Here is a 26,404-nt window from a genome sequence, read left to right as displayed (position 1 = left end):
TATAAACCTTATTTGTATATGACTCATATACCAAATGGTCTGAAAGAGACACACAAAGTAGTAGTTTATTCATTTTACCACATCCTACTAAACATATCACCCCCGAACACTCCATTGTTTGTTAGTTATGTATAACAATTAGTGTGAAAACAAGATATCCACCAATAAAACCAAAATCTGTCAATCATATAAACCAAATCCCACAATCAACTCTTATCATTTTCAATTCTACAAACACTGTTGTCATGAAGTTCATCATCAACTACAGGGAAATCCCCTGGTAGATCCCCAGATGGTTTACTTTTGGTCACTGGAGATATATAGGCTCCTCTCGGCTTTACTAGATCATAAAACCTGTGAATATATTAGAATACACTCAGTACAAGGTTGATCACACATCATAGCCCTACACAACTGCTAAGTGATTGCACAACCAAATATGGAAGTTGGCAATCATTGTGATGATGTCTTAACCCTTGGAATCTGGAATTAATTTTGAACATGACATAATGTAAGTGCATATAATAGGCAGAGACCAGGTTTCTGTTACTGTACAACAAGATATTGTTATACATGAAATGAAACTTAATTTCATGGCATGTAAACGTATCAGAGAAAACGCCATCAAGTTCTGGCAAAGGTGACATCTGCCATCGATCGCTTCATATCAAAAGTACTCTTTATTGTCATATGAAATTGTTTCGAGTGTCCGTTACAAGATCACGTGATCTATTGTATACCACTAGATTCTTAATGCATGAGGATTCTAATGGGGATTAGTTTAAGGCCATAGCACAAAGTATGGTAAAGATATTCCTTGTTTAATGAAGTATGATGGATATCTCATGAAGAAAGCTGTTTTCTAAGTGGTACATTTTACCCAACTTCATCAATGCTTGGTGCCATATTCATGATGAGTAATGTAGTGGCTGTGGGATGTAGTGGCTGTGGGATATTTCTAATGTGTAGTTTGTATAGAGACATGTGTCAAAGCCTAAATATCGGCTTACCGGATTCAAAGGGTTAACAATCAGTACAGTAGGACCATGATTATCCAAACCCTCGATTATCCAAACAGTATAAGTGTATTTGGTAATCACACATCAAATTTAATGTGTTCCTCTGATACAAACACTTACCTATCAATCCTGTTGTTGTTATCCACCATTTTGTCATTAGCAACCTCAACCAGATGAGACAGGTACTACACTCATACCATAATCATCATCATCATGATAGGGTCATACCATAATCATCATCATCATCATGATAAAGGTCATACCCTACCTTATGATCAACCATCAGCTTCCCACCAACAGCAATCGGTACCTCCAACACTAACGTGCTCCTGACAGCCTGCATAAATCAGACATCATCTGTTACAACTTCAGAATACCAAATTTGAGTACAGTTCTTCAACCATAGTACCTTTTACTAAAAACTAAATATACCGTATATGACCGTATAGAAGCCCAGGCGTTTATTTCCTATAAATCACTTTTGACCCAGCGTTTAAACGAGACCGGCGTTAATTTGGACCCGGGCGTTTATTTCTTACTAGCCACTCGTTGAGAATGACAGGTGCCAGTACAAGTACCTACGAAATACCAAATCCATAGCTCATCACGTACATAAAACCATTTGGACTCCTCTGCTGGGTGAAACATTGGAAGTCAGGCGGAAGGATGACTATAAATACGCTATGGCCATCAGCAGAAGAGAAGGCATAGTCGAACAAGACAAGACATCATAATACTGGTGATGAGACATTACTGTAGACTAGTTAGCAGCTGACACGAGTTTAGAATCCCGGCATTTATTTCAGTGCATGTCATTAGCACCCCGGCGTTTAAATGAGCCCCGGCGTTTATTATGACAGTCCCCTAGTTGTACCCGGCGTATAATTGAGCCCCTGCGTGTATTTGAGCCCGGCTTTAATATGGTCATATACGGTAAACCCTTCAAATAGTGACATCACTTTAAGGGTGAGCTACATGCTGTAATATCATTATTATGCACACAAAGCTACTCTCTTAATTTCTTTATTTGATGATCACTTGAATCTAGCAGGACAACACATCACCATGAGCGGAACATAAAGTGCATGGAGGTTAATAAACAGAAAAGTTAAAGTATCTAGTCAAGAGCCAAACTAATCATCTACAGCTTCACTGGACCATTTAAGTGTATTGGCCACAAAACTGCTGAGAAAAATCCATGGATGCCACTTTGTGTTCACATTGGACCAATGAAGTGCTCATATAAATGTTCAAAATTTGGCAGGAACTTGCTGTATTACATGTATAGTGGTCAAACTCAACTTACCAACATAATTTTATTCTTCTTGCTGATGCTAATTCCAGAATTCCTGAAGCCGGACATCACTGCTAACTGGTGCTGCAGGGCATGGCATGGTTACTATAGCAACAGTACACACCTGCTCACCATGTCAGAGGCGGCCTCAAGGGTAGCACACAACACATGAAGAACAAATGGTTCAAACTTGAAGATGACATATCCAACTGGTAATTCTTGTGACAAGCAACTAACCTAACACAACAAAGAATCTGGTGACACCCCCGGTGATGACAATCCCTACTCCTAGACCCCCGGTGATGACAATCCCTACTCCTAGACCCCCGGTGGTGACAATCCCTACTCCTAGACCCCCAATGATGACAATCCCTACTCCTAGCATCTCCCTAATCCCATATTAGGAACAACTAACAATATGCTTATGGTGGCAACTACCCACAAATGTGATGGAGTTCTACATGATCAACAAAATTTTGAATTGATGAATGGCTTGGTATGAATTGGGTAATTTTACTAACAAGCCAACTTCACTTTATTTGGTGGTCCAACCAATCATAACACACCATGTTTACATCAGGATGTATTACATCAAAGGAATGAGTGTGAATTCCTTAATAGATCAAAGAGAGTTGCTGATAATGAACAAGGCAGTACAGATTTGTTGTTATACTTTATGTGGGAAGCCCTCTTAACCTAACCTCAGGTTTGGTTTGCATTAGTGCTGAAATGATTATTTGATTGTAGGGGTGCAAAGATATATTGCAATATTTTCTATCACAATACAATACAATACAAGTGATGAAACATATCGATATAATGCTTATTGCAATATATTGCTGTGTTACAATATGTGACCAGATTTTACAGAACCGATCCAAATCGCACATCAGGCAAAATCAAACTAACACCACCAGTGGATAGCTACACTATCGTACTACAAGTTTTGACCCTCAGCACTACTCAAACTACACGAGGCTGGTTTTTACACACGTCTTTTCTGGGTGGTGTGGAGTGCTCAAATGGCGGTTTCAGGCCTTGTGAAGGACCTGGCTTGGCAAGAGTCAGTGGTTTACTGGTGGACAGCTTTATAATGTTGGCCAGACGTGTTCTCTGCTGATTTTGCTACATATCAGCCACTAAGGAGCCAGCACAGCCCTGTAATCTGGTGTCTGGACTCCAATCGTGGTCTGCCTCCATTTTGAGGTCCATCTTTTGCCCTCCCCGCCACCCCCCAGCCTCCACCCCTTTGTGAGCACTCGTGATACTACTTCGCTCGTCCAACTGCTCAGATTTTCTATCTTATTTGGCGGGAAACTGTACAAGCAGCTACAAGTACTGGAAGTGGCTTGAAAGGTAACAGATTGATGCATCTTTTGTGCAAAGTTCATACGCGTGCTTGCTATCCTTGGAGAGTTATGCTGGCTTCAATTCTTTAAAACCGTCTATCTCGGAACTTCTAATGTGCGATTTGGATCGTTTTTCCAAAATCCAGTCACATATATTGCATAATATTGCAGCGTTGTAATGAGCTGTGGCTTGTGTATAGTTAGCCTATTCAGCTGCCACCCTCCTGGACGATATGCATCTAAGCCACCAGAATGTAATTGTTGATGTTTCAGAAGCCACATGTCCTAAACAAACAGTACTGGTTGTAGTATTGCCTACTTGTACTGTAATACCTATTTAATAACTGTTGGTCATTATAAGCAGCTTTTGACTGGTGGGTGTACACCACATGACACTAATGTTATCTGCCGTATCTTATGAAGCTAATCCATGAGTTATTTACACAAGTATAGCACTTTACCATCACCAAAGGACCTAATCCAAATATTACAATACAGCAATATATTGCAATATTTTTAAAGGCAATATGCAATATGGTATTTACCTGTATTGTTGCATCCCTATTTGGTTGTTTGACTGTTTGGTCGGCATGACACTATTTGATTCGTTAACACACTATTCGAATAATAGTTAACACTTTGTACACTGTCTTCAGATGGAAAAGCCAGCCTTGACACTTAAGATTGTGAATGGAGTGATGTATCTATGATGTGAAATTCAATTTTACAACAAATAGAAATAGCTCTTAGGCTTTACCTTGCTCCCTAACAAAAGGTTTCAGTACTTATTCAATAGAAGTATAAGCTTAAAGAATAATAGAATACTCAGTCATTTTGTTCACAACTATTCGAATAGTAAAAATTGCTATTCGTTTTAGCACTAGTTTACATGAAATGTGTAGCCAAATAGTGACAAGTAGCATCTACACCGTATGTAGTTACAACTAGTTTATATATACTACACCTGTGGTTGAGATCAAAATGCCGTGCTGTGGTATATAACGGCAAACTGTGGTATATAAAGAGATATACCACGCTTTGTGGCTATGCTTACCATATATTCTACGAAATCCTTATCTAAACGGTAAACAAGTCTCTAATAACAAGCACCTATTAACCAAGAATTATTCACCTGAGCACTGTGAGCAAGGAGAAGGATTTTCGATGAACTCTTATCTCCTTTACTAACTCTTGTCTCCTTCACTGAGTTGCGAGTAGATGGGCGTGGCACCGCTAAAGAGTCTAAAATGTCTGATCCATCAAGAATTTCTACTGATTTCGATCTTCAGCAGGTGCTGTTTCACTATAAATTGCTATCTATAATCGTTTCATCTACTGGGGTGTAGAATATTATAACACGATTACTCGGGATGACAAAAATATACTGGTGTGTGTATTTTTGTCATATCCCTTGTAACCGTGTTATAAGTATAATATATGTACTAGATAAAGCATTGCCGTGAGTGCTATACGGGAAATATAGCACGAAAAGAGTGGGCGAGAGACAAATATAGCACGAGGCGAAGCTGAGTGCTATATTTCATCTCGAGACCACTTTTTGAGTGCTATATTTCCCGTATAGCACAAGTGAAAGGCAGTGCTTTATCTGGTATAGATAACTGTCTACTTGAGGTACACACAAGACACACGAAACAATTAGAAACTCACGAAGGAGTGTTATCATCAGTAGAATAGGCACTGCGCCTGTGTTTCGCCTGCGTTGCACTGTGCTGAGCCTTCATTAGTTGTTTTGTGAGTCTAATCCATCTTCTCAATACGAAAAGTTTTTGATTGTGGTACTTTAATAAGCATATTTCCGTGATATTCCTAGGACTCGTCTGTTTATGTGAGTAAAACATACTAAGAACGTTCACTGCTGCTGACCACAAGCAACCATCATCGAAATCTTCAAGTGTGTCTATAAATTAAATCCAGTGGTTTTGCTCTTACTGGTTGGGTTGATTAGTCAGCCACCATAGTCAGGCTCCTTTGGGATTTGGAGCTCACCTGATATAGTCAACCTTGGTTCAAAAACTATCTAAAATGTGAAACTTAGCTGTTGGTTACTTGTACAGTGGATTCTGTGGAAGGTAAGGACTTGGTATAAAATGTGTGAAAATTTGGTACGAGTAGCTCCAACCATTGGCAAGCTACATCACACTGAATACTTTAAACCGTCGTTTCTCGATACTTTTAAATAGGCAATAAGACCGGTTTTCCCAAACTGGGTCACAAACTACTGTCATTGAAATTTTCAGCCCCCAGAACTGGTGGACACCCCCTTACACCCTGACCCTACAATATTTTCACTGCTTTTTGTAACAAAACATTTAGTCTCTATCAATAGTGTGATAGTCAATCATGAAGATGATAGTAATAGCAGCTATAACAGGCTGGGGTACCCTATTACAGGACAAGGACTGGCCCACGAGGTTCTTCTACCATTCTTATTAATGCATCTCTCAGTATACACATATATACAGGTTAATTATAACAATGTCCATAGCTCTGTTACACATCACTATCACGATAGTAATGATAAGCTATTTAGGGGTATGATATCTGATGTTCTAAGGTGTAATTTGCTATATGTATTTTCATGCAGAGTTTGCTAGCTAGGCTACAACTATATAGCCCAACCATAACGATTTTGGATTTTCAGAAGTTTTTCCAAGTAGAAAATGTAGACTAGGGGTGAAAGTGAAGAATGTTTATGGGAGTTGCATACCATTGAAGACTTCACATTCGAAACAACAGGGAGTGACAGCATTTCAGCATCTCAAAAAATATTGATTGATTTATTTATTTATTTATTTATTATCAATTTACCACAAGGGAAGGAACGGTACAAAAGGCAAGCCTGTACAAGGTACTGTCCTAATACAAAACGCATACAACCACTAAACAAAACACACACACAAAATAACACTTACAAAACAAAACAACAATTATAATTACATCTACAAAACAACAAATAAATTACATTTAAAATTACAACAGAAATGTCTGTAAATAGCGTGGCGAGAAACAGAACAGCTCTCAATTCCCAGAATACTGATTGGTACTTTGTTCCACACAAAGCAAACACGGACAAAATAAGAGTATCGTCTAGCATTGATTGATGAAGGTGGGGATATGAGGGTAAGATGATGGCTACGCGTAGGCATAGTGTTGTATGTACAATAGTTTGAAAACTTAATAGAACCAGCATGACGAATGTCCTGAAGAGCACACACCGACAAATAGTCCCGCCTGGCAGATAAGGATGGTAAACACAGCTTTCTATAGCACACATCATGAGGAAGAGTGCGTAGTTTGGTTCCAGCGACTGCCACAAACCCACCATGCAGCACGCCTCTGAACAGCTTCTAACAGGTTCACATCTTTCACAGCATGAGGAGACCAAACCACGCAAGTGTACTCCAACAGTGGCCTAACAATAGCTTTGTAAGCTCTATATTTGGCTTCTGAATCACACCCCAACATAGTACGTCGTAAAACATTCAAAACCCTGGTGGCCTTTGAGGCAGCAAATTGACACTGGGAGGACCACTGCAATTTATCATTTATATGGATACCCAGGTATTTCACAAGATTGGTCCACCGAACTGGTTGACTGTCAATAGATAAGTAAAGGAAATCAGCTTCCTCTTGTTCATGATGGATAAAGCCTCACACTTTTGGGGACTCAGATTAAGTTGCCACCGTTTAGACCATGCCACTATAGCCGAAATATAGATATATAATTATACGTCCTATGGTTCAAGACAAATGTAGGAGCTATGCTATATGTCCTTGAAATTAGGTTAGGTAATCCTAAGGCTGCAGCACATGTTGTCAGACCTTCAGTGCTGGTCACTGTAAAGTGTTAGTAATCTGTAAAGTGTTAGTAATAGTAATATGGGGCCCCATACGTGTACGAGACACGTGTACACGTATGGGGTAGGATATGCCCATATGCATACAGGACAAAATACACATATGGGACGGGACAGATCTAGACACACAGCTCACCACTTCATCTGGTGTAACTTGTTTATGATTAACCAGTAACCATTGACACCCTTTCTTCTTCTGCCCACCCTAACACATCTTCCATATTAAGCAGACTAAACAAGGGACAACCTCACCTCGCAATATATCACTATTCGTCCTGAGCAAGAACTGGTAGTGACGTAATTCGGATTCGTATTAATGCACTCCACCAATGACACTATGTAATTGTCAATGGAGCCTTTCCTGCTGAGGTCCACTTGACGTAATATCTGCTCCTTACGAAGTTGAAATAAAGCAGAGCTACTGGACGACTTGTCTCCGCCACTCGCCCCCGCATCATCCATCCTCCATTTTGTTGGTTTTGTTTACCTGGCGTCACCTGGCACCCCACACATCACACGATTACGTCTAGGTCGTGACACCATAAAGATATATAGCAGCGAGGATTACTAAGGAGACATGAAGTGTTGCTGTTGTAACTGCAAGGCGGACAGCTGGGTTAGATTCTTTCACTTCTTTTTAACGTTAACGATATTTTATGTCCAATTATCTAATGGTCGCTCAGGTAAGTTCTCATTCACGCCCACCATATCGTGATTAACTAATTTACAGATCTCCACGAGGCCTGGGTGAATCAAGCGTGCTGTTACCTCTATTTATTCTTTGTACTGTTGTTCGTATCTTCGTTATTTTACCTTATTGCAAGTCTAATGAACCCGGGGTATTTACCGAAGAATCTCAACTCCGACCACGAGAAACTACTACCAGATCAAAAGGTTAATTGATATTGGCACTTGTTCTTGATGGTGTGTTTGATGTTTTTGCTTGCTTGTGCCAGTTGAGTACTGGTGACAGCGTTACTGGGGAGGTTGCTAAGGAGACAGCTGCTGTTGGTAGCAGATATTGTCGTCTATGCTGCACAATTCAGCCAATGAGAGTGAAGCATTGTTATCTGTGTGGACGTTGTGTGCAACGATTTGATCACCACTGCCCCTGGCTGGGTGAGTATGTTACTTTAGAAACTAGGACTTTTGTATAGTTGCAACACACTATAAATCATGCTATAAAACTCCATGATAGAATATGCTAGTTCGGCTACAATCTATTCTAACATGGTATGAATATTGGGAGCAAATGGTGTCCATCATTTTAGTACAAATAGAAAATGGTACCCATAGAATGCTTTGATCTTGGGAGATCTACTAAGAGGCCTGCTAGCTGGTTAAAAACCTGCTAGTAAGAAAAGACCTCAGGCATTGCAAATCTCACTTTCGATCATTGATTTGTTATGCTCCCCCAAACATATTACAGACTAATAGCTTATAGTGGGTGAAATCACCCAAACAAGTTAGACCACTCCATTCCTTTTATGGGCATGCCTAAAGCAATTTGAATACGGGAGGTACTGTACGTTGTAGCTATGTTTGTCAGTATGAACTGAGAAGTCCAGTAATATCACAGAAAATTCTGTTTATCGTCCATCTGTTTTCTAGAGTGTTTTAAACATGTTTCGTCTTTAATAAGCTCTTTACCAGATGCCTAGATGGGTAATCTTCTTTGTAGAATAGCTATTTTGGATTATTTGTAATGTGGGTGTGGTGCATATACTGGCTATTATACTGCTGTTGTGGGTGTAGTGTTGTGCCATAAATACTGAATGACAACTTGTCATCATCGTAATCAGTCAAGCCAACTGTTATGTTAATTTACCTGTTCTTCACTGTGATGCCATGGCACGTGTGATGGCAGCAAGTGGTCAGTTTCCTTGTTGAGATGATTATCTTCACTAGTGTCCAGGAAGAAGCGATGAGGTGCTAGCTTTGATTTCTCTTCAGCTCTTTGACAAAAAAATGTTCCGTCTTCCACACTCATATTAAAGATAGTAACGACATCTAATCCAATCCCACAACAACTCCACCTATGAGCCGATGATATAAAATACTTTCATTTCCAAGTCAGTTAGAGACCACGCCTTCAGATTTTCATGTTGTAAAAACCGAGTGAACCACGAAGATCTGTGTGCTAGATCTCTGACACTAAGAAATGCCCATTGTGTGTATTATTCCCCTATGAGGCTGCATAATTACATTTCACTAGATTTACCAGCACAGTGTAGTTTGTAACATGACATTGTATCTTGTGTCTTGTTAGGTAACTGTGTTGGTGAGAGGAACCATCGATTCTTCTGGCTTTTCCTACTGGTTGAATCAGGACTATTAGTTTGGAGTGTCAAGATAGGGTGGTAAGTTGCTGTTAACTTGAGTTTGAATTCCCAATATTGTGATAATGTTATTAAATGTTACTGACTGGTTGTATTGATTGATTATAGTTAGTAACAATGATACAAGTGAATTGTAAAATCAATCCCTGGTTGTTTTGATTAACTTGTTTCCCTTCATGGTCCTTATAGTATACACGAGCGACAGTGTGGTGACAACTGCAATATACACGTGTACCAGTCTTACAGAACACTGGTGCATCCAACCAAATTGCTCAGTGATTTTAACATTCTATGGTGTGGTTCCACTATAGCCAACATTAAAAATTTTTTGTACACGCTACAAGTTAACAGTACTGGGGAAGGAATGAAAAAAACTAGTGGTGGTACAAGGTAGCGGTGTGAAATGTAACTTTATCCTTTATCTACTCCACACCAAGTACATGTACAGGGCAATGTGTAGACAGCACTCTGTGTGTTATAATTACGGTAGCTACTCCCACAGTTATATATACTGTGATAGTGTAGCAATACTCAAAACACATGAATTTTAAAGTGACTGCTCTATTAGAGTATCTCAATTTCTGAATTGTGGTACACTTGATGGGTTGTCTTGTTGGTACATTAGCATGGTGAGTACGTTAGCCTAAAGATTGTCTTCTCACAATGGTCTGTCAAGTGAGATGAAGCTATGGTACCTTGTGTGTTACAACTGCCTTATCATACATACAGTACCATATATAGAACATTTCTCAAAATAATATTGACCAGAAACCAGTTTCACAATACCTTCATAGCACCTTGACAGTATTGGGAGGTATAACCAAGCCCCAAGATGCCTTTAGTACGACCTGAAATGCCTCCAATAGCATATATGTACAATTTTTTGAGGTAATTTTTGCAGTTTTATTTTCAAGGATCAGTTGCTCTTCACTGAGGTTACCTATTAGAAAGAATAGGGCTAACCTGGTAATTGTTGATGAAAATTTTGCAGAAAGCCAAGCAACCACTAATTCCACAAAAATTACATCCCTCAAATATTTTAAATATTTTGTATGTACAGTGGTCCCTCCATTATCTGGCCATTGATTATCTAAAATTCTGTTATCCTAACTGTGGGAGTGACCATTCTGTTAGAGTGTTTTGCATAAAGTGTGTGTTCTATTAGAACATTTGTTTGTATTCGTCTATTCGAACTGATGCCTTCAGACAAGCATAACTCGATAATGGCTAATGCTACAGGGTTGATTTTTTGACTGTTTGCCATCACTTTAGCCCAACAGGTACCTTTTGTCATACCGCAGTATATACAATGTATGCTTCATGGACTTACCAGTGTCCTCTGTTGTGTGCTGTTTACCTTTGCTGAGGTGTCAATTTGCAGCACTGTGTTATGCCTTCTCTGCATTTGTAATGGGAATCACCTGAGTTTTCCTTTGTGACTGGACTGATTGCAGAGGTTCTTCTTGTAGTTTTCTTTGTTTGAAACACTGTGTAACAGGCTGAACATGAAACACTGTGTAGCAGGCTGAACATGAAACACTGTGTAACAGGCTGAACATGAAACACTGTGTAACAGGCTGAACATGAAACACTGTATAACAGGCTGAACATGAAACACTGTATAACAGGCTGAACATGAAACACTGTGTAACAGGCTGATCATGAAACACTGTGTAACAGGCTGATCATGAAACACTGTGTAACAGACTGAACATGAAACACTGTGTAACAGGCTGAACATGAAACACTGTGTAACAGGCTGAACATGAAACACTGTGTAACAGGCTGAACATGAAACACTGTGTAACAGACTGAACATGTAACACTGTGTAACAGGCTGAACATGAAACACTGTGTAACAGGCTGAACATGAAACGCTGTGTAACAGGCTGAACATGAAACCCTGTGTAGCAGGCTGAACATGAAACACTGTGTAACAGGCTGAACATGTAACACTGTGTAAAACACTGTGTAACAGGCTGAACATGAAACACTATGTAACAGGCTGAACATGAAACACTGTGTAACAGACTGAACATGAAACACTGTGTAACAGGCTGAACATGAAACGCTGTGTAACAGGTTGAACATGAAACACTGTATAACAGGCTGAACATGAAACACTGTGTAACAGGCTGAACATAAAACACTGTGTAACAGGCTGAACATGAAACACTGTGTAACAGGCTGAACATGTAACACTGTGTAAAACACTGTGTAACAGGCTGAACATGAAACACTGTGTAACAGACTGAACATGTAACACTGTGTAACAGGCTGAACATGAAACACTGTGTAACAGGCTGAACATGAAACACTGTGTAACAGGTTGAACATGAAACACTATGTAACAGGCTGAACATGAAACACTGTGTAACAGACTGAACATGTAACACTGTGTAACAGGCTGAACATGAAACACTGTGTAACAGGCTGAACATGAAACACTATGTAACAGGCTGAACATGAAACACTGTGTAACAGACTGAACATGTAACACTGTGTAACAGGCTGAACATGAAACACTGTGTAACAGGCTGAACATGAAACACTATGTAACAGGCTGAACATGAAACACTGTGTAAAAGACTGAACATGTAACACTGTGTAACAGGCTGAACATGAAACACTGTGTAACAGGCTGAACATGAAACCCTGTGTAACAGGCTGAACATGAAACACTGTGTAGCAGGCTGAACATGAAACACTGTGTAACAGGCTGAACATGTAACACTGTGTAAAACACTGTGTAACAGGCTGAACATGAAACACTATGTAACAGGCTGAACATGAAACACTGTGTAACAGACTGAACATGAAACACTGTGTAACAGGCTGAACATGAAACGCTGTGTAACAGGTTGAACATGAAACACTGTATAACAGGCTGAACATGAAACACTGTGTAACAGGCTGAACATAAAACACTGTGTAACAGGCTGAACATGAAACACTGTGTAACAGGCTGAACATGTAACACTGTGTAAAACACTGTGTAACAGGCTGAACATGAAACACTGTGTAACAGGCTGAACATGAAACACTGTGTAACAGGTTGAACATGAAACACTGTGTAACAGGCTGAACATGAAACACTGTGTAACAGGCTGAACATGAAACACTGGGCCCTCGTTAAAACCCGGAACGGACCGGACCGGACCGGACCTGAATTTTATTGTTGAGGAGCGCGTATCCAACTAAAATAAATTTCGGTGCGCTTGCAAGGGATACAGGACGTGGACTCTGTTCTTCATTTGCACTCAGGGCACGATTGTCTACTGATATCCAGAGTGGCTGATGGTGATTTCGAAGCAAATATAGTCGTATATAGCTACTGGTATTTATACAAGTTTGCGAAGCGGAAACGTAGCGTATTACAAGGACTGGATACTCTCACCGTAGCTAACAATGGTGGCGAGATACAAGCTAGCTACTGTAAGACTGGTCACAAATAATATACCTGGACTGATCTACATACCGTACGCAAGGAAATTTATACGCGAGAGAATTTGACGAATCGGGTTTGATTATAGTCAAAATTTTCTTAAGTCTAAATTTCCTTGCGTACGGTATGTATACAGATCAGTCCAGTTAGCTATATTATCTATGACCAGTCTTGGCTAGCTTGTATGTCGCCGCCATTGTTAGCTACGGTGAGAGTATCCAGTCCTTGTAATACGCTACGTTTCCGCTTCGCAAACTTGTATATATACCAGTATACGACTAGAGTAAAGTATCAATTATCGGATAATATGATGTTCGGACAGCTGCCACTCACTTCCTGGAAATCCTGCAGCTTAGGTTATTGTACCAAAAGGTAGGCTACAATAAGCAATAATTATCCTACAACAATCAGCTTTGTGTGATTAAAAGCTTAAGAGTTACATCCAATAGTATGCTTAGTCCGATAAAATCTATGCTCGGATAAAACTATCAGTTGTCGGACTTTGATTTTTACTACCAGTAAACAATGTCCAATTTATTTCAAATTTGTATGCAATATACCTGTATTCATTAGCTATTAATGGCCAAAAAATGGTTTCGTTATCTTTAGCATAGAGGGAGTACGAGCCTTCCAATTTTTAGCGGTATTGTCGGACACCCTCCGCTTTTATTTAGCCATGCCCACCAACAGAGTTTGTATGTTTTTGCAACAAATGCACCAGTGCTAAACCACAGAAGAAGGTAAATAAATATCTCTCAAGAGTAGAGGTGTGCTTTAAAGTTGATATTCAGGATATTTCCATTGGAATGCAGAATTTTTGGCTCCTAAATGAAGGAGATGCGCGCAAGGTGGAAAAATGAAGTTATGCAAAACCACCTTCTGACCACCTACATATGCTAGTCTTGGTGTCCTATCACAAATACTGTCACGGAAATTGAAAGGCTTTTCTTTCTCTACCTTATATGGGTGAAACAAAAAGGACGAAAATGTTGCTTTGTGCATCCATAGAAGGTAGAAAATGGAACATCTTTTCATTTCTAGGTGGTATTCGTGATTGAGACACCAAGACTAACAAATGTGGTTGGTCAGAAAGTTGTGCCTCGTAATTTCATTTTTCCACCTAGCGTGCATCTCCTTCATTTAGAAGCCAAAAATACTGCGTTCCAATAGAAATATCCTGAATATCAACTTTAAAACACACCTCTACTCTCGAAAGATATTTATTTACCTTCTTCTGTGGTTTAGCACTGGTAAATTTGTTGCAAAAACCATGAACTCTGTTGGTGGGCATGGCTAAATTAAAGCGGTGGGCATCCGACAATACCGCTAAAAATTGGAAGGCTCGTACTCCCTCTATACTAAAGATAACAAAACCATTTTTTGGCCATTAATAGCTAATGAGTACAGGTATATTGCAAACAAATTTGAAATAAATTGGACATTGTTTACTGGTAGTAAAAATCAAAGTCCGACAACTGATAGTTTTATCCGAGCATAGATTTTATCGGACTAAGCATACTATTGGCTGTAATTCTTAAGCTTTTAATCATGCAAAGCTGATTATTGGAGGATAATTATTGCTTGGTGTAGCCTACCTTTTGGTACAATAACCAAAGCTGCAGGATTCCCAGGAAGTGAATGGCAGCTGTCCGAACATCATATTATCCGATAATTGATACTTTACTCTATATTTGCTTCGAAATCACCATCAGTCACTCTGGATATCAGTAGACAATCGTGCCCTGAGTGCAAATGAAGAACAGAGTCCACGTCCTGTATCCCTTGCAAGCGCACCGAAATTTATTTTAGTTGGATACGCGCTCCTCAACAATAAAATTCTGGTCCGGTCCGGTCCAGTCCGTTCCGGGTTTTAACGAAGGCCGAAACACTGTGTAGCAGGCTGAACATGAAACACTGTGTAACAGGCTGAACATGTAACACTGTGTAAAACACTGTGTAACAGGCTGAACATGAAACACTATGTAACAGGCTGAACATGAAGCACTGTGTAACAGACTGAACATGTAACACTGTGTAACAGGCTGAACATGAAACACTGTGTAACAGGCTGAACATAAAACACTGTGTAACAGGCTGAACATGAAACACTGTGTAACAGGCTGAACATGTAACACTGTGTAAAACACTGTGTAACAGGCTGAACATGAAACACTGTGTAACAGGCTGAACATGAAACACTGTGTAACAGGTTGAACATGAAACACTGTGTAACAGGCTGAACATGAAACACTGTGTAACAGGCTGAACATGAAACACTGTGTAGCAGGCTGAACATGAAACACTGTGTAACAGGCTGAACATGTAACACTGTGTAAAACACTGTGTAACAGGCTGAACATGAAACACTATGTAACAGGCTGAACATGAAGCACTGTGTAACAGACTGAACATGTAACACTGTGTAACAGGCTGAACATGAAACACTGTGTAACAGGCTGAACATGAAACACTGTGTAACAGGCTGAACATGAAACACTGTGTAACAGGCTGAACATGAAACACTGTGTAACAGGCTGAACATGAAACACTGTATAACAGGCTGAACATGAAACACTGTGTAACAGGCTGAACATGTAACACTGTGTAAAACACTGTGTAACAGGCTGAACATGAAACACTATGTAACAGGCTGAACATGAAACACTGTGTAACAGGCTGAACATGAAACACTGTGTAACAGGCTGAACATGTAACACTGTATAACAGGCTGAACATGAAACACTGTGTAGCAGGCTGAACATGAAACACTGTGTAACAGGCTGAACATGTAACACTGTGTAACAGGCTGAACATGAAACACTGTGTAACAGGCTGAACATGTAACACTGTGTAACAGGCTGAACATGAAACACTGTGTAACAGGCTGAACATGAAACACTGTGTAACAGGCTGAACATGAAACACTGTGTAACAGGCTGAACATGAAACACTGTGTAACAGGCTGAACATGAAACACTGTATAACAGGCTGAACATGAAACACTGTGTAACAGGCTGAACATGTAACACTGTGTAACAGGCTGAACATGAAACACTGTGTAACAGACTGAACATGTAACACTGTGTAACAGGCTGAACATGAAACACTGTGTAACAGGCTGAACATGAAACACTGTGTAACAGGCTGAACATGAAACACTGTGTAACAGGCTGAACATGAAACACTGTGTAACAGGCTGAACATGAAACACTGTATAACAGGCTGAACATGAAACACTGTGTAACAGGCTGAACATGTAACACTGTGTAAAACACTGTGTAACAGGCTGAACATGAAACACTATGTAACAGGCTGAACATGAAACACTGTGTAACAGGCTGAACATGAAACACTGTGTAACAGGCTGAACATGTAACACTGTATAACAGGCTGAACATGAAACACTGTGTAGCAGGCTGAACATGAAACACTGTGTAACAGGCTGAACATGTAACACTGTGTAACAGGCTGAACATGAAACACTGTGTAACAGGCTGAACATGTAACACTGTGTAACAGGCTGAACATGAAACACTGTGTAACAGGCTGAACATGTAACACTGTGTAACAGGCTGAACATGTAACACTGTGTAACAGGTTGAACATGAAACACTGTGTAACAGGCTGAACATGAAACACTGTGTAACAGGCTGAACATGAAACATAGTATTATTGATCAATTAAACACTGGTTAGATGTGACTTGAGGCCAGAGATTACTTCCACGGCTTCCTCAAGTGGCACTGACTCCTCCTATGCAGCCCCCTGCACTCTGAACACACGTGGAGGTATTTACATCTGGGTCGCTGACAGTTCCCCTGGTTCCACTTATAACACACCAGAACCTCAGAGGCCAGGGAATCTTGTTACACTGAAGCTGATGGGCGGGGCAGGCACCTCCCATAGATGGAGAGATATACTTCTCCCCAAACTTACAGACTGCTGCTGCCCATTCCCGATATTCCCAATCGTAAACCAACCATTGTCTGCCACCCAAGCCCTGGGCCAACTGGAAGATGAGGTGCTGGTGAGCAGCTAGACCTGCTGCTTCCTCTCCTGATGTGGTTAGGGTGGACAACAGCACTACCATGAACCATGAGAAGGCCTGCAGCTAGCTGGTTATATCCGTGATGGTGGGTGGGGTTTCCTGCCTGAAGAGGCATTGCCATATGGATGTGACAGAATGATGTGACCATCCATCATCGAGGAGGAACCCTCACCAGGATCGGAGCCCATCAGGAGCTGGAACAGGTCCACAAATTCCCATCTGCAAATTTTATCAATGAGCCACAGTGGTACAGGAGGGATGTCTTCAGTGACCACAAGTGACGACGAAGGCACATGGGTCAGCTGAGGAGGGCCTGGTAGACTCAACACAGGAAGAGGGAGTGGTCCCTGCAGATCTAATGAGGGGTCCACTGGAAGGGGTGGTCCAGCCCTTCGGCCACCTTTGGAAAACAGCAGAAATAACAGCAGACTAGCTGCACAGTAGTGCACTACACTACATAAAGCAATTGGGATGTTACCACGCACCCTTCGCAGACCCTTAGATGCCACAAACGTATCAGGTAGAGTGTGCTGCGCTGGACAAATTCCTACAATCCTGCCCGGACGAGTGCAGGCGGGAGATAGAAGTGGCTCCTGACATAAGCTACGCTATAAACAGGGGAGAACAACAACACACATTATTACAGAGCTACCTCCTGAAGTCGAAGGTGGAGCTTGAGCCATACATGGAGGGGCTGAAGTGGTTGTGGACAGGGGTTGTCCCAAAATTCCTGCTACCGCTGTGGCAATACTGGACAGGTTTTTGGGGGTGAGGCACAGTCTAACCGTTGCTGAGGTTGCACTTGTTGACAAGGTAGACTGAGACACTGTAGCCAGAGCAGAAGTAGCTGCCTGGGTAGAAGTGACCACGGGGGCTGCTGACGAAACCACTGATACTGACATGCTCACAACAAGCACAGGCAATGACGTCATAGGAGGTACACAGCTTCCTGGAATTCCTGAAGGGTCCATGATACTGTTGATGAGCCAAAAGGCAAGCTGACACTCTGAACTGGGTTCTAGAAAACAGCGGGTAAAATATCCCACTTGCCCCTGATTATCGCTCTTTATTTTGTCACATGCTGCAATGTTTGAATGACATGGCGGCAACAAACAATGCTTCGCCTTAAGTTAACCTGTAGTTAAACTTGTATTACATACCTCCCCCCTTGGTAGTATGTACAGATGGTGTATTTGTGTGCGCATTAGAGAAGTTACAATACTATTGTATAATTCAGTTGTCATAACCATAGTAGTCCACGGGTCGAACCACATGACCACTTCGAGTTGTGGGCAGTTGTTGACCTGAGCTACTAGGTACTTCAGATGTATCAGTGTCCTCTGGTGCTTCAAGTGATTCTGTAGGGCCCTCCTGAGAGTGATGGTGAAATAGTGGGGGACTCCAATTTGCACACTCAACATCCACTTCCTCTTTTCTAGTAGGGGTGTAACCCAGTTAACGTAAACAATCTGCTCTCTGCTACCTTTCGTGATTCGTAAAGTTGTGTTGTCTTGATGCTGTACCACCCGGGGACCTGTCCAACGGGAATCTAGTTTCTCTTTCATGGGATTGTTCAGTAGCACTTTTTGGCCCTTCTTGAACTGAGGAAGTTGGGAACTGTTGTAGAAGTGTTCTTTGCTTGCAGATTCAATCAAGTTGGTGTCCACCAATTCTCTTGATTCCATCAATTTCTGTTGTATACCAGAAACATAGTCACCTGGATCTAGGATAGCAGTTGTTTGAAAATCAGGGATGTGCAGAGATGGAGGATTGGATTCAAAGATAATTTCAAATGGAGAAAGACCAGTGGAAGAGTGTTTCGAGGTGTGGTAGATGTACAATAGAAATTGTGGATGTTGCTCCCAGTCCCCCTCCTTTTCTACAAAGGAACGTAGAAGGCTCAACAGCAATCTATTCATGCACTCTACTAGGCCGTCTCCCATGGATGGTAGGTGTGGTATGGCGTTTTGCCACATGGAGCACTTTACAAAGGTCTGAGAGTATGTGTCTTTCAAAGTTCCAGCCCTGATCTGAATGTAGTTTGCGTGGTGGTCCAACTAGTGTAAATACTTCATCACATAGGATCCTTACAATTCTATCAGCTTTCTGATCAGGTATAGCCCGTGCAAATGGCCACTTTGAGAAATAGTATTGGTTACCTGGTGAGGATATTGGCACCTTCAGGATGTCCACTGCAAGTAATTCCCAAGGTTTGGAAGCAATCACTGGTGGAGAGGAACAGGCTGTCCCACCGGAGCTTTTGTGTACTGGCATTTGGGGCAAACAGTGACACGTCTTTGCTTATACCTACCCAGTAAGCAATTTGTGACAGTGTGTGCGATCTGCACCTTGGTGTACCCCCTTGTCATGAGCAATTTGTAAAGTGAGAATGGCACACTATACTTCTGTTCTACCATTGTGGGAGACTTCACTTCACAACATGACACCGCTACCTTTAGGGATGATTGGAACCAGAGTTGTTGGTAGAGGCATAAAGGAAATTTGTTCCACTGTCTGTTATTGGCAGTATCAGTGTTCTCCAGTCACAACTGATAATACTCTCTGTGCTTGGCTAAGTTGCTGTGCAGTGAAAGAAGGTTCTAGGACTACAAGTGAAATGGGAAGCCTGGAAAGGGAGTTTGCCTGTAAGTTGACGGTGTTGCACTGTGAAGTTGTAGGCCTGTAGTTCCAGTGACCACCTTTCCAATCGTTGAGAACGGGCATGGCTTGATTCCAACCACAGGAGGGGCTTGTGATCTGTCTCCAGAGTAAATGGTGTTCCCAAGAGATAGTGACGGAGTTTATGAACAGCCCAAACTATTGCAAGACATTCCTTTCCTGTGGTACTGTATTTGATTTCTGCTGGACTGAGTGTTCTACCGGTATATTCATTTATAGTACCCTGCCCCGTGGAGAGGACTGCACCTAGCCCCAAATCCGAAGCATCTGTACTAAGGATGAACTGGTCAGTTTTGGTTGGGTAGTCCAGGATGGGTGGAGAGACTAAAGCATTGCGTAGAGTGTCGATAGCTTGCTGGTGCTCTGATGTCCAGGAAAATGTACTTTGTTGCTGGTAAGGTGGGTGAGAGCGGCTGTGATATCTGAATATTTGTTATCGCCTGTAAAAGTTGGCTAATCCCAAAAATGACCTCAATTCTTTGGTGGATTTTGGAGGTGGCCAATTAGCAACAGCTTGTGTTCTCTCTGGCGAGGGGGTCACACCATTTGAAGAATACTGAAATCCAAGGTGAGTGACAGTGCTCATACCAAAGGAACATTTAGAACCTTTCAAGGTAAAACCAGCCTCCATTAGTTGTCCCAGCATCTTGCGTAGATCAGTAATGTTATCCACACAATTATTTACACAATACTTACAGTTCTGTAACACTGTGTCCAGGCCCTGTTGGCAGGTTTGGGTGGCTCCAGATAAGCCATAGGGCATCACTGTAAGTTCCCAGAGTTCAAAGCCAGGTCCCGGGCAGAATGCTGTTTTCTCAATTGAATGACTGTGTATAGGAAACTGCCAATAAGTACTGCACAAGTCAAGCTTGGAGAAGATACGTTTACCTGCAAGTTTGAGCTGTGGTCCCTCAGCTCAGGGAACCGGATAGGAGTCCATTTGTGACGTGGTTCAGTTGGACCAAATACAAAGTTCTCCATGGGGACATAAACTGCTGGTGCACGTCAGAGGCTGTTGCTTGGCCTGATGATTTCCTCCTGTGCCATTTCCCGGAGTTGATTGTGAACCCTCTCTACTTAGTGAAATGGGATGGGACGTGGGGAACCTTTACAGGGTTGCCATTGCCAGTGTCAATCACATGATTGGTTACATCAGTTTTCCCCAACTGTTCGGAAAATAGTAGCTTGTGGACCCTGCTTGTGGTCTGAGTTAACATCATGGAGGTCAGGGTGAACATCTGTTGGCTAGTCAAAAGATGGTTGTTGAGAGCAATTAGCTATAGTTGGTATAGCCTGTGGTAATTCCTCATCCAATATTAGCTTGTTACAAGAAACAGTGCTGGCTGTAAGTAACTTCAGCTGAAAGCCAGGGTTCGTGGTACAGTAGTCTATCATCTTGCCAAAGTCAATGATGATATTATACTTCATTAAAAAGTCACAGCAAAAGATGACAGGTGTTGATAGGTCATCAATTACCATGAACAACTTGCAGGCTTCCAAGGCTAACTGACATCACAGATGTCCCAGGAGGAAAGATACATCTTCCATCAGCATTGACTAACTGGAAACCATGTAAGGGTTGCAAGTTTGTGACTGATATGTCTCTACCACAGATAATGGAGCAGGGCCAATAAAATTAGAATAGGACGACTGTCGATTGTTTCAGTGACTTTGGCTACTTTAAGTGTGTGCTTGGTGTGTGCAAGTGTTGGTAAGCATTCTGTTATGCGAGCATCTTCTAAGGACAGGAGGCACTCCCTGCTTGATAGTTCTGAGCACCCCCTCTCACATTTCCCTGGTTCCAGCAATCTTTGGTGTAGTGTCCTCGGCCTCCACAACTGTAACATTCAATTTGAGGGCGGGTTCTAAATTGACGTGAAATGTGGCTTGGCTTACCACACTTGAAGCATCGGATGGGTTTCTGGCTGAGCTGCTGAGTTTGGAGGGCTGTGAGCTGTTCTGACATCACCTGTATTGCCTCTTCCAACTTCTGCAGTCACCCATCACCAGTACTAGGGATTGGTTGAGGCTCTGGGATTCCTCCAATCTGTTGTAGATCAGTTGTAATTCCCTGGCTTTGGCAATGGTTTGACTGTAGTTGACCTTTGGTTGTAGTTTCAGCTGAAGTGATATTTGCTCCAGTAATGAGTTAATGAGGTGAAAATGCAGTTCTGAATCCTTTACAAGAACGGGGAAGCCTGGAATGGCCAGGTCTAGTAGCTTCTCTAAGTCACGAGCAAGTTCATCTAAACGTAATTGTCTTCACAACAGATGCTCACTAGCAACTATTTTATGTATCTTCTTCCGTATCTGTGCACATTCTACTCAAAATGGCGGCTTTAAGATGGTCATATGTGTCTCTGTCTCCTTATCACTTAACAAATCAAGTATCACCCAGACTCTGCCTCTAAGGAACATCGGCAGTTGTAAGAGCTGCTTTCCAGCATCTCATCTCAACCAGAGAGCACACCTCATATTGCTTAAACTATGATTTGGTATCTTTGTTGTGCAGCGGTTCAGGTAGAGCAAGACCTCCTCCTGTAGCCATATTATTGTCTGGGGTTTTGGCACCAATGTAATCGGCCTAGTATAACGAACAATTGACAATACGACACAACCACGAGTACAATCATGTGAACAATCTAAGGGGGAACTTCAATTAGAATACAACAATAATATTAGAATACAAAGCAAGACCTGTTACACTTGTTATTAATACACACCAGTCTATATTCTGTGCCACATCTTGCCTTTACATTAGTCTTGTGTCCAGCCGGGCTCGCGCTAATGCGCAAACACTGTCTAGTCATGCTCAAGTTTCTTGGGCCCGGAAGTGCGATCCAGCCAAAATATTGGCTGGCCAATCAGAATTGAGGAGTTGCATAATTGTTAAAATGATTAGGAATAAAGTAAAACTCAGAATAGGGCATTTACTAGATGCGATCTCTTCATTTATTGTATTGGAAGAGGTCATTTCTGGTGAAACGTCGAGTCACGATTCATAAGGTGAGATCAGAAAACACAACTTGACAACAAACATCTTGAACAACCTAGGTGAGTAACTTCTGATAAATCGTCTTAAATCGTCTGCTTTTTCGTCTACTTCCAATACATTCATGCGATTGTGCAACTCATTGATTCTGATTGGCCAGCCAATATTTTGGCTGGATCGCACTTCCGGGCCCAAGAAACTCAAGCAATGTCACCAGACGGTGTTTGCGCATTAGTGTGAACCCGGCTGGGCACAAGACTACCTTTACTTGTGGACATGCCAGGGCAATAAATAGAATAGAAACATCTCTTTAATCACAGCATGATAATGAATATATCCATAGGCTTTATAGTTAGTTATTCACATACATTAATTAATTATTTAAATTACAATTATACTAAGCTGCTATCACTTGTATAATATGAGAACAGGTTAAAGGCTGATATTTAGGGTTGGGCAGTAATGAAAAAGTGTACCATGATATATTATGTATGTATTTATCACAATATTTGATATTATCAATATTGGATATTATCATGATATTGTGTGCAAATTAGAAAAACCATGTAAGTACAAGTTTTCTCTGGCTCATATTGTTGTGTCCATCCCTATATCAACCCCTTAAGTATAAAAATCACATGCAACTTGTAATTTGCTGCATTTGTAAGACAGCTACGTACATTAATGGTTGTAAGCAATATATCGTGCTATATCATGAACTCAAATCAATATGTATATGTTAAAGCATAGCCGCGAGTGCTATATGAAAAATAAAGCACGAGGCGCACGGCCGAGATGCCAATAAAGCACAAGGCGAAGCTGAGTGCTTTATTAGCATTGAGGCCAAGCGCCGAGTGCTTTATTTTTCATATAGCACGAGCAAGGCTATGCTTTAAATGATTTATGGAACTTTATAGTCGTGTAGCTTCACCATACACTAGCACTCGTAATTAACACGTGTTGCACGAATTATTAGCAGCCTGAATGCACACAAACTAGTTTAACAAAGTAATTCACGTGTAGTTCACCATAGTTTGGCATGGTAGACGTTCATCACGTATTTTGGCAGGTTTTGCTCGCAACCCTCAATTGATACCATTGTGAGTCACATAGTGAAACATTTCCGTGATATCTCCAGGACTTGTGCGTTTACATTAACAAACGTAACAGCAACGTTACCTTCTCCCACCCATCATCGAAGCATTTAGGTATGTCTATAAAAGCAATCCAGTGGTAGAACTCGTATTGGCTGGGGTGATTGATCACTCAGCGTGGCGAGGCTATCAGCCTTCACCGGCTTGGGTGATTAGTCGTACTGGCGTGAGCCCCGCAGGCTATTAGCCTACACTAGAGCACGTGGGCAACTGTGCTTTATTGCACCGCAAAGAGTGCTTTATTGAACGAATAAAGCACTCTTTGTGGTCGATGAAGCTGTTGGTCGGCTGAGAGTGTACTTTATGAAATTTAAAGTACACCTTTTCCTTTGATCTCGCCCACACAAAGTTCTATAAAAATAAATAAATAAATAAAATAAATAAATCAGTCAAATCAACTCAATATATCACAATATGTAAAAATAGCCTGGATACAGTTATTCTCATGCTTTTATCACGATAGCAGCAATATATTGTTATGTAACAGTTCTATTAGTAGTAGTATACTACACGAATGGGTAGAGCTTACAGTTCTCCAAACACCCACCAATGGCTCAGTTCGTTTATATACAGAGCTCTGTTGAAATACTGTAATAGAACAGTCATTTTAATTTTGAAGGTTGAATAATTCTTGTTTTTTATTAATTGTGAACATGCACACGTCAAGGATGGCTACTGATATCATGTATAATATTTTAATGAGATTGAAAGTAGCTAACCCCACACTTGTAATATGTGATGTACTAAGCAAATTTTTTTGTTGAGATAAATTGTGTTGAAATGCATTGAGTAACGTGTGCTACTAAAATAATTTTTACGTATGTTTTAATTACTTTAGTAAACAATAAAACAATACTCGAACTGAAATATCTAATAGACTACCGAATTTGCCTCTTCATGGAGAGTAAGAATATCTTTGTTTCTTCTCTGTACAAACATGAGTTATGTGTGTTTCACAGTATAATGTAACAATATCGTCATCGTTACTGTTGAACAACCTTCTTGCTTAAAAGCAAGATAGGCCAAAACTGTACCTTTATGAATGCCCCAGTTCATTGTGAACACAACTGAGATAAGTCCCGTCTCAATAGCCTGTTGCACTCAGTGCCTGTGATTTATTTTCTGTATATCACTGTACCAATTGACTGTTTGCTGTTCCTACTCTGTCTATTGCCATAACTTACCAGATAACACTGAAACTTTACCAATCCTTTCATCTATAGACAACAAAGTCATAAAAGAAAGTATGGGGAAAATGTAGTCGGGTTTTGCTCAGTGGGTGTAACGTTGTGCTATCCACATTGTGGTATTACGTTGTTAGTTGGGTTCTATCATTTCAGGAGCTCCCTTCAATGGCACATGCAATTTGAGGACTGGATCAAGACGAATGCTGTTAATTTACTTTGTTTTATCATCATCACCTTGGCAACACTAGCAATCACCATGTTGCTATGTTACCATACTTATTTGATGTTGACTGGTCAAACAACATGGGAACAGGTGTCACGACAACGTATATTGTATCTGAAGAATCTTGAGATGTTCACAAACCCATTTGACGAGGGCTGTTTTGAAAATGTATCAACATTTCTTTGTAATTGCCGACAGATTGGCAGAAACTGGGAAACTGTTTATAACAAGGGAATATATAGATGATAATAATAATGTATTTTAGTGTATTTGTTAGTCCGTAATTTGTGTAATTCAATTTTTAATTCCTGATACAAATTAAAACAAGCAGTTATGGAGTATATATTTCTTTTCTATATTAACTACCACTACAGCCAGTATAGCAGCAGTTTAGTAGTTGTGAAACTGTTCAGTATAGACCAGGCCTGGTGGTGACTTGATCAGCAGATGTCTAGGCAATTGACAAAGGAGTCTACATACAGTTGATATCTCCTAAGACAGGTAATGTTGTGTATGTAACATGATATAGAGCATAAGTTTTGATGACTCTTCCAACACTCAGGAAGTTAATACTGAGATGAGATGTTAGGACATAGAGCGATATCACCTTGATGTCCCAAGTGTTGCACAATCAACTCATTTCCTCATATCTCATGTACATTTCATGATAGTTTTAATACTAGCTAATTCTCCAGTAGCCAATCGAGACCATGAACATGATAAATAATTTTCTACTATAATAACTTGTTGAAGGCTAGTAAATGGCCAGGAAGAAAAGCTGCATTTCAGGTATGGGGA

At 40.9% G+C, this 26,404-nt stretch overlaps 2 protein-coding genes across 5 annotated transcripts; one reads left to right on the top strand and one right to left on the bottom strand.

The window, feature by feature from the left end:
• Positions 1-114: 114 nt before the first annotated feature.
• On the bottom strand, positions 115-8,362 carry LOC136266636 (tRNA wybutosine-synthesizing protein 3 homolog). Of its 3 annotated transcripts, none has more exons than XM_066061633.1 (7): positions 7,793-8,362; positions 7,677-7,745; positions 2,446-2,550; positions 2,326-2,397; positions 1,248-1,356; positions 1,140-1,204; positions 115-354 (listed from the first exon to the last, which is right to left on the bottom strand). In XM_066061633.1, the coding sequence occupies exons 1-6, from the start codon at positions 8,000-8,002 to the stop codon at positions 1,185-1,187; spliced, it is 585 nt and encodes a 194-aa protein (XP_065917705.1). In that variant the 5' UTR covers positions 8,003-8,362; the 3' UTR covers positions 115-354; positions 1,140-1,184. The 3 variants fall into 3 exon arrangements, with proteins under 3 accessions (XP_065917705.1, XP_065917704.1, XP_065917703.1); XM_066061632.1 differs by having other exon boundaries at positions 1,288-1,356; positions 7,677-7,736; positions 7,793-8,353; XM_066061631.1 differs by having other exon boundaries at positions 1,288-1,356; positions 7,793-8,350.
• Positions 7,846-25,933, top strand: LOC136266635 (palmitoyltransferase ZDHHC12-A-like). Of its 2 annotated transcripts, XR_010706202.1 has the most exons (6): positions 7,846-8,223; positions 8,271-8,434; positions 8,497-8,659; positions 9,810-9,900; positions 25,035-25,100; positions 25,537-25,677. XR_010706202.1 is itself a non-coding variant. In XM_066061630.1 (5 exons), the coding sequence occupies exons 1-5, from the start codon at positions 8,118-8,120 to the stop codon at positions 25,850-25,852; spliced, it is 840 nt and encodes a 279-aa protein (XP_065917702.1). In that variant the 5' UTR covers positions 7,852-8,117; the 3' UTR covers positions 25,853-25,933. The 2 variants fall into 2 exon arrangements, 1 of the variants encoding a protein (XP_065917702.1); XM_066061630.1 differs by lacking the exon at positions 25,035-25,100 and having other exon boundaries at positions 7,852-8,223; positions 25,537-25,933.
• Positions 25,934-26,404: the final 471 nt, after the last annotated feature.

Source organism: Dysidea avara, chromosome 9 (assembly GCF_963678975.1).
Source record: "Dysidea avara chromosome 9, odDysAvar1.4, whole genome shotgun sequence".
Taxonomy (NCBI): domain Eukaryota; kingdom Metazoa; phylum Porifera; class Demospongiae; order Dictyoceratida; family Dysideidae; genus Dysidea; species Dysidea avara.
The sequence above is the reverse complement of the archived record's forward strand: the minus strand, read 5'-3'. Positions and strand labels throughout refer to the sequence as shown.

What these genes read in the sequence shown, in the direction of transcription:
- LOC136266635 (XM_066061630.1), top strand. Translation starts at nt 8,118, where the DNA reads ATGAAGTGTTGCTGTTGTAACTGCAAGGCGGACAGCTGGGTTAGATTC. An exon ending in ATTATCTAATGGTCGCTCAG is followed by an intron (nt 8,224 to 8,270) that starts GTAAGTTCTCAT and finishes ACTAATTTACAG; the next exon opens with ATCTCCACGAGGCCTGGGTG. An exon ending in TGGAGTGTCAAGATAGGGTG is followed by an intron (nt 9,901 to 25,536) that starts GTAAGTTGCTGT and finishes CTATCATTTCAG; the next exon opens with GAGCTCCCTTCAATGGCACA.
- LOC136266636 (XM_066061631.1), bottom strand. Translation starts at nt 8,002, where the DNA reads ATGGATGATGCGGGGGCGAGTGGCGGAGACAAGTCGTCCAGTAGCTCT. An exon ending in GAATAGTGATATATTGCGAG is followed by an intron (nt 7,746 to 7,792) that starts GTGAGGTTGTCC and finishes AAGATGTGTTAG; the next exon opens with GGTGGGCAGAAGAAGAAAGG. An exon ending in AACAACAACAGGATTGATAG is followed by an intron (nt 355 to 1,139) that starts GTAAGTGTTTGT and finishes ATATATTCACAG; the next exon opens with GTTTTATGATCTAGTAAAGC.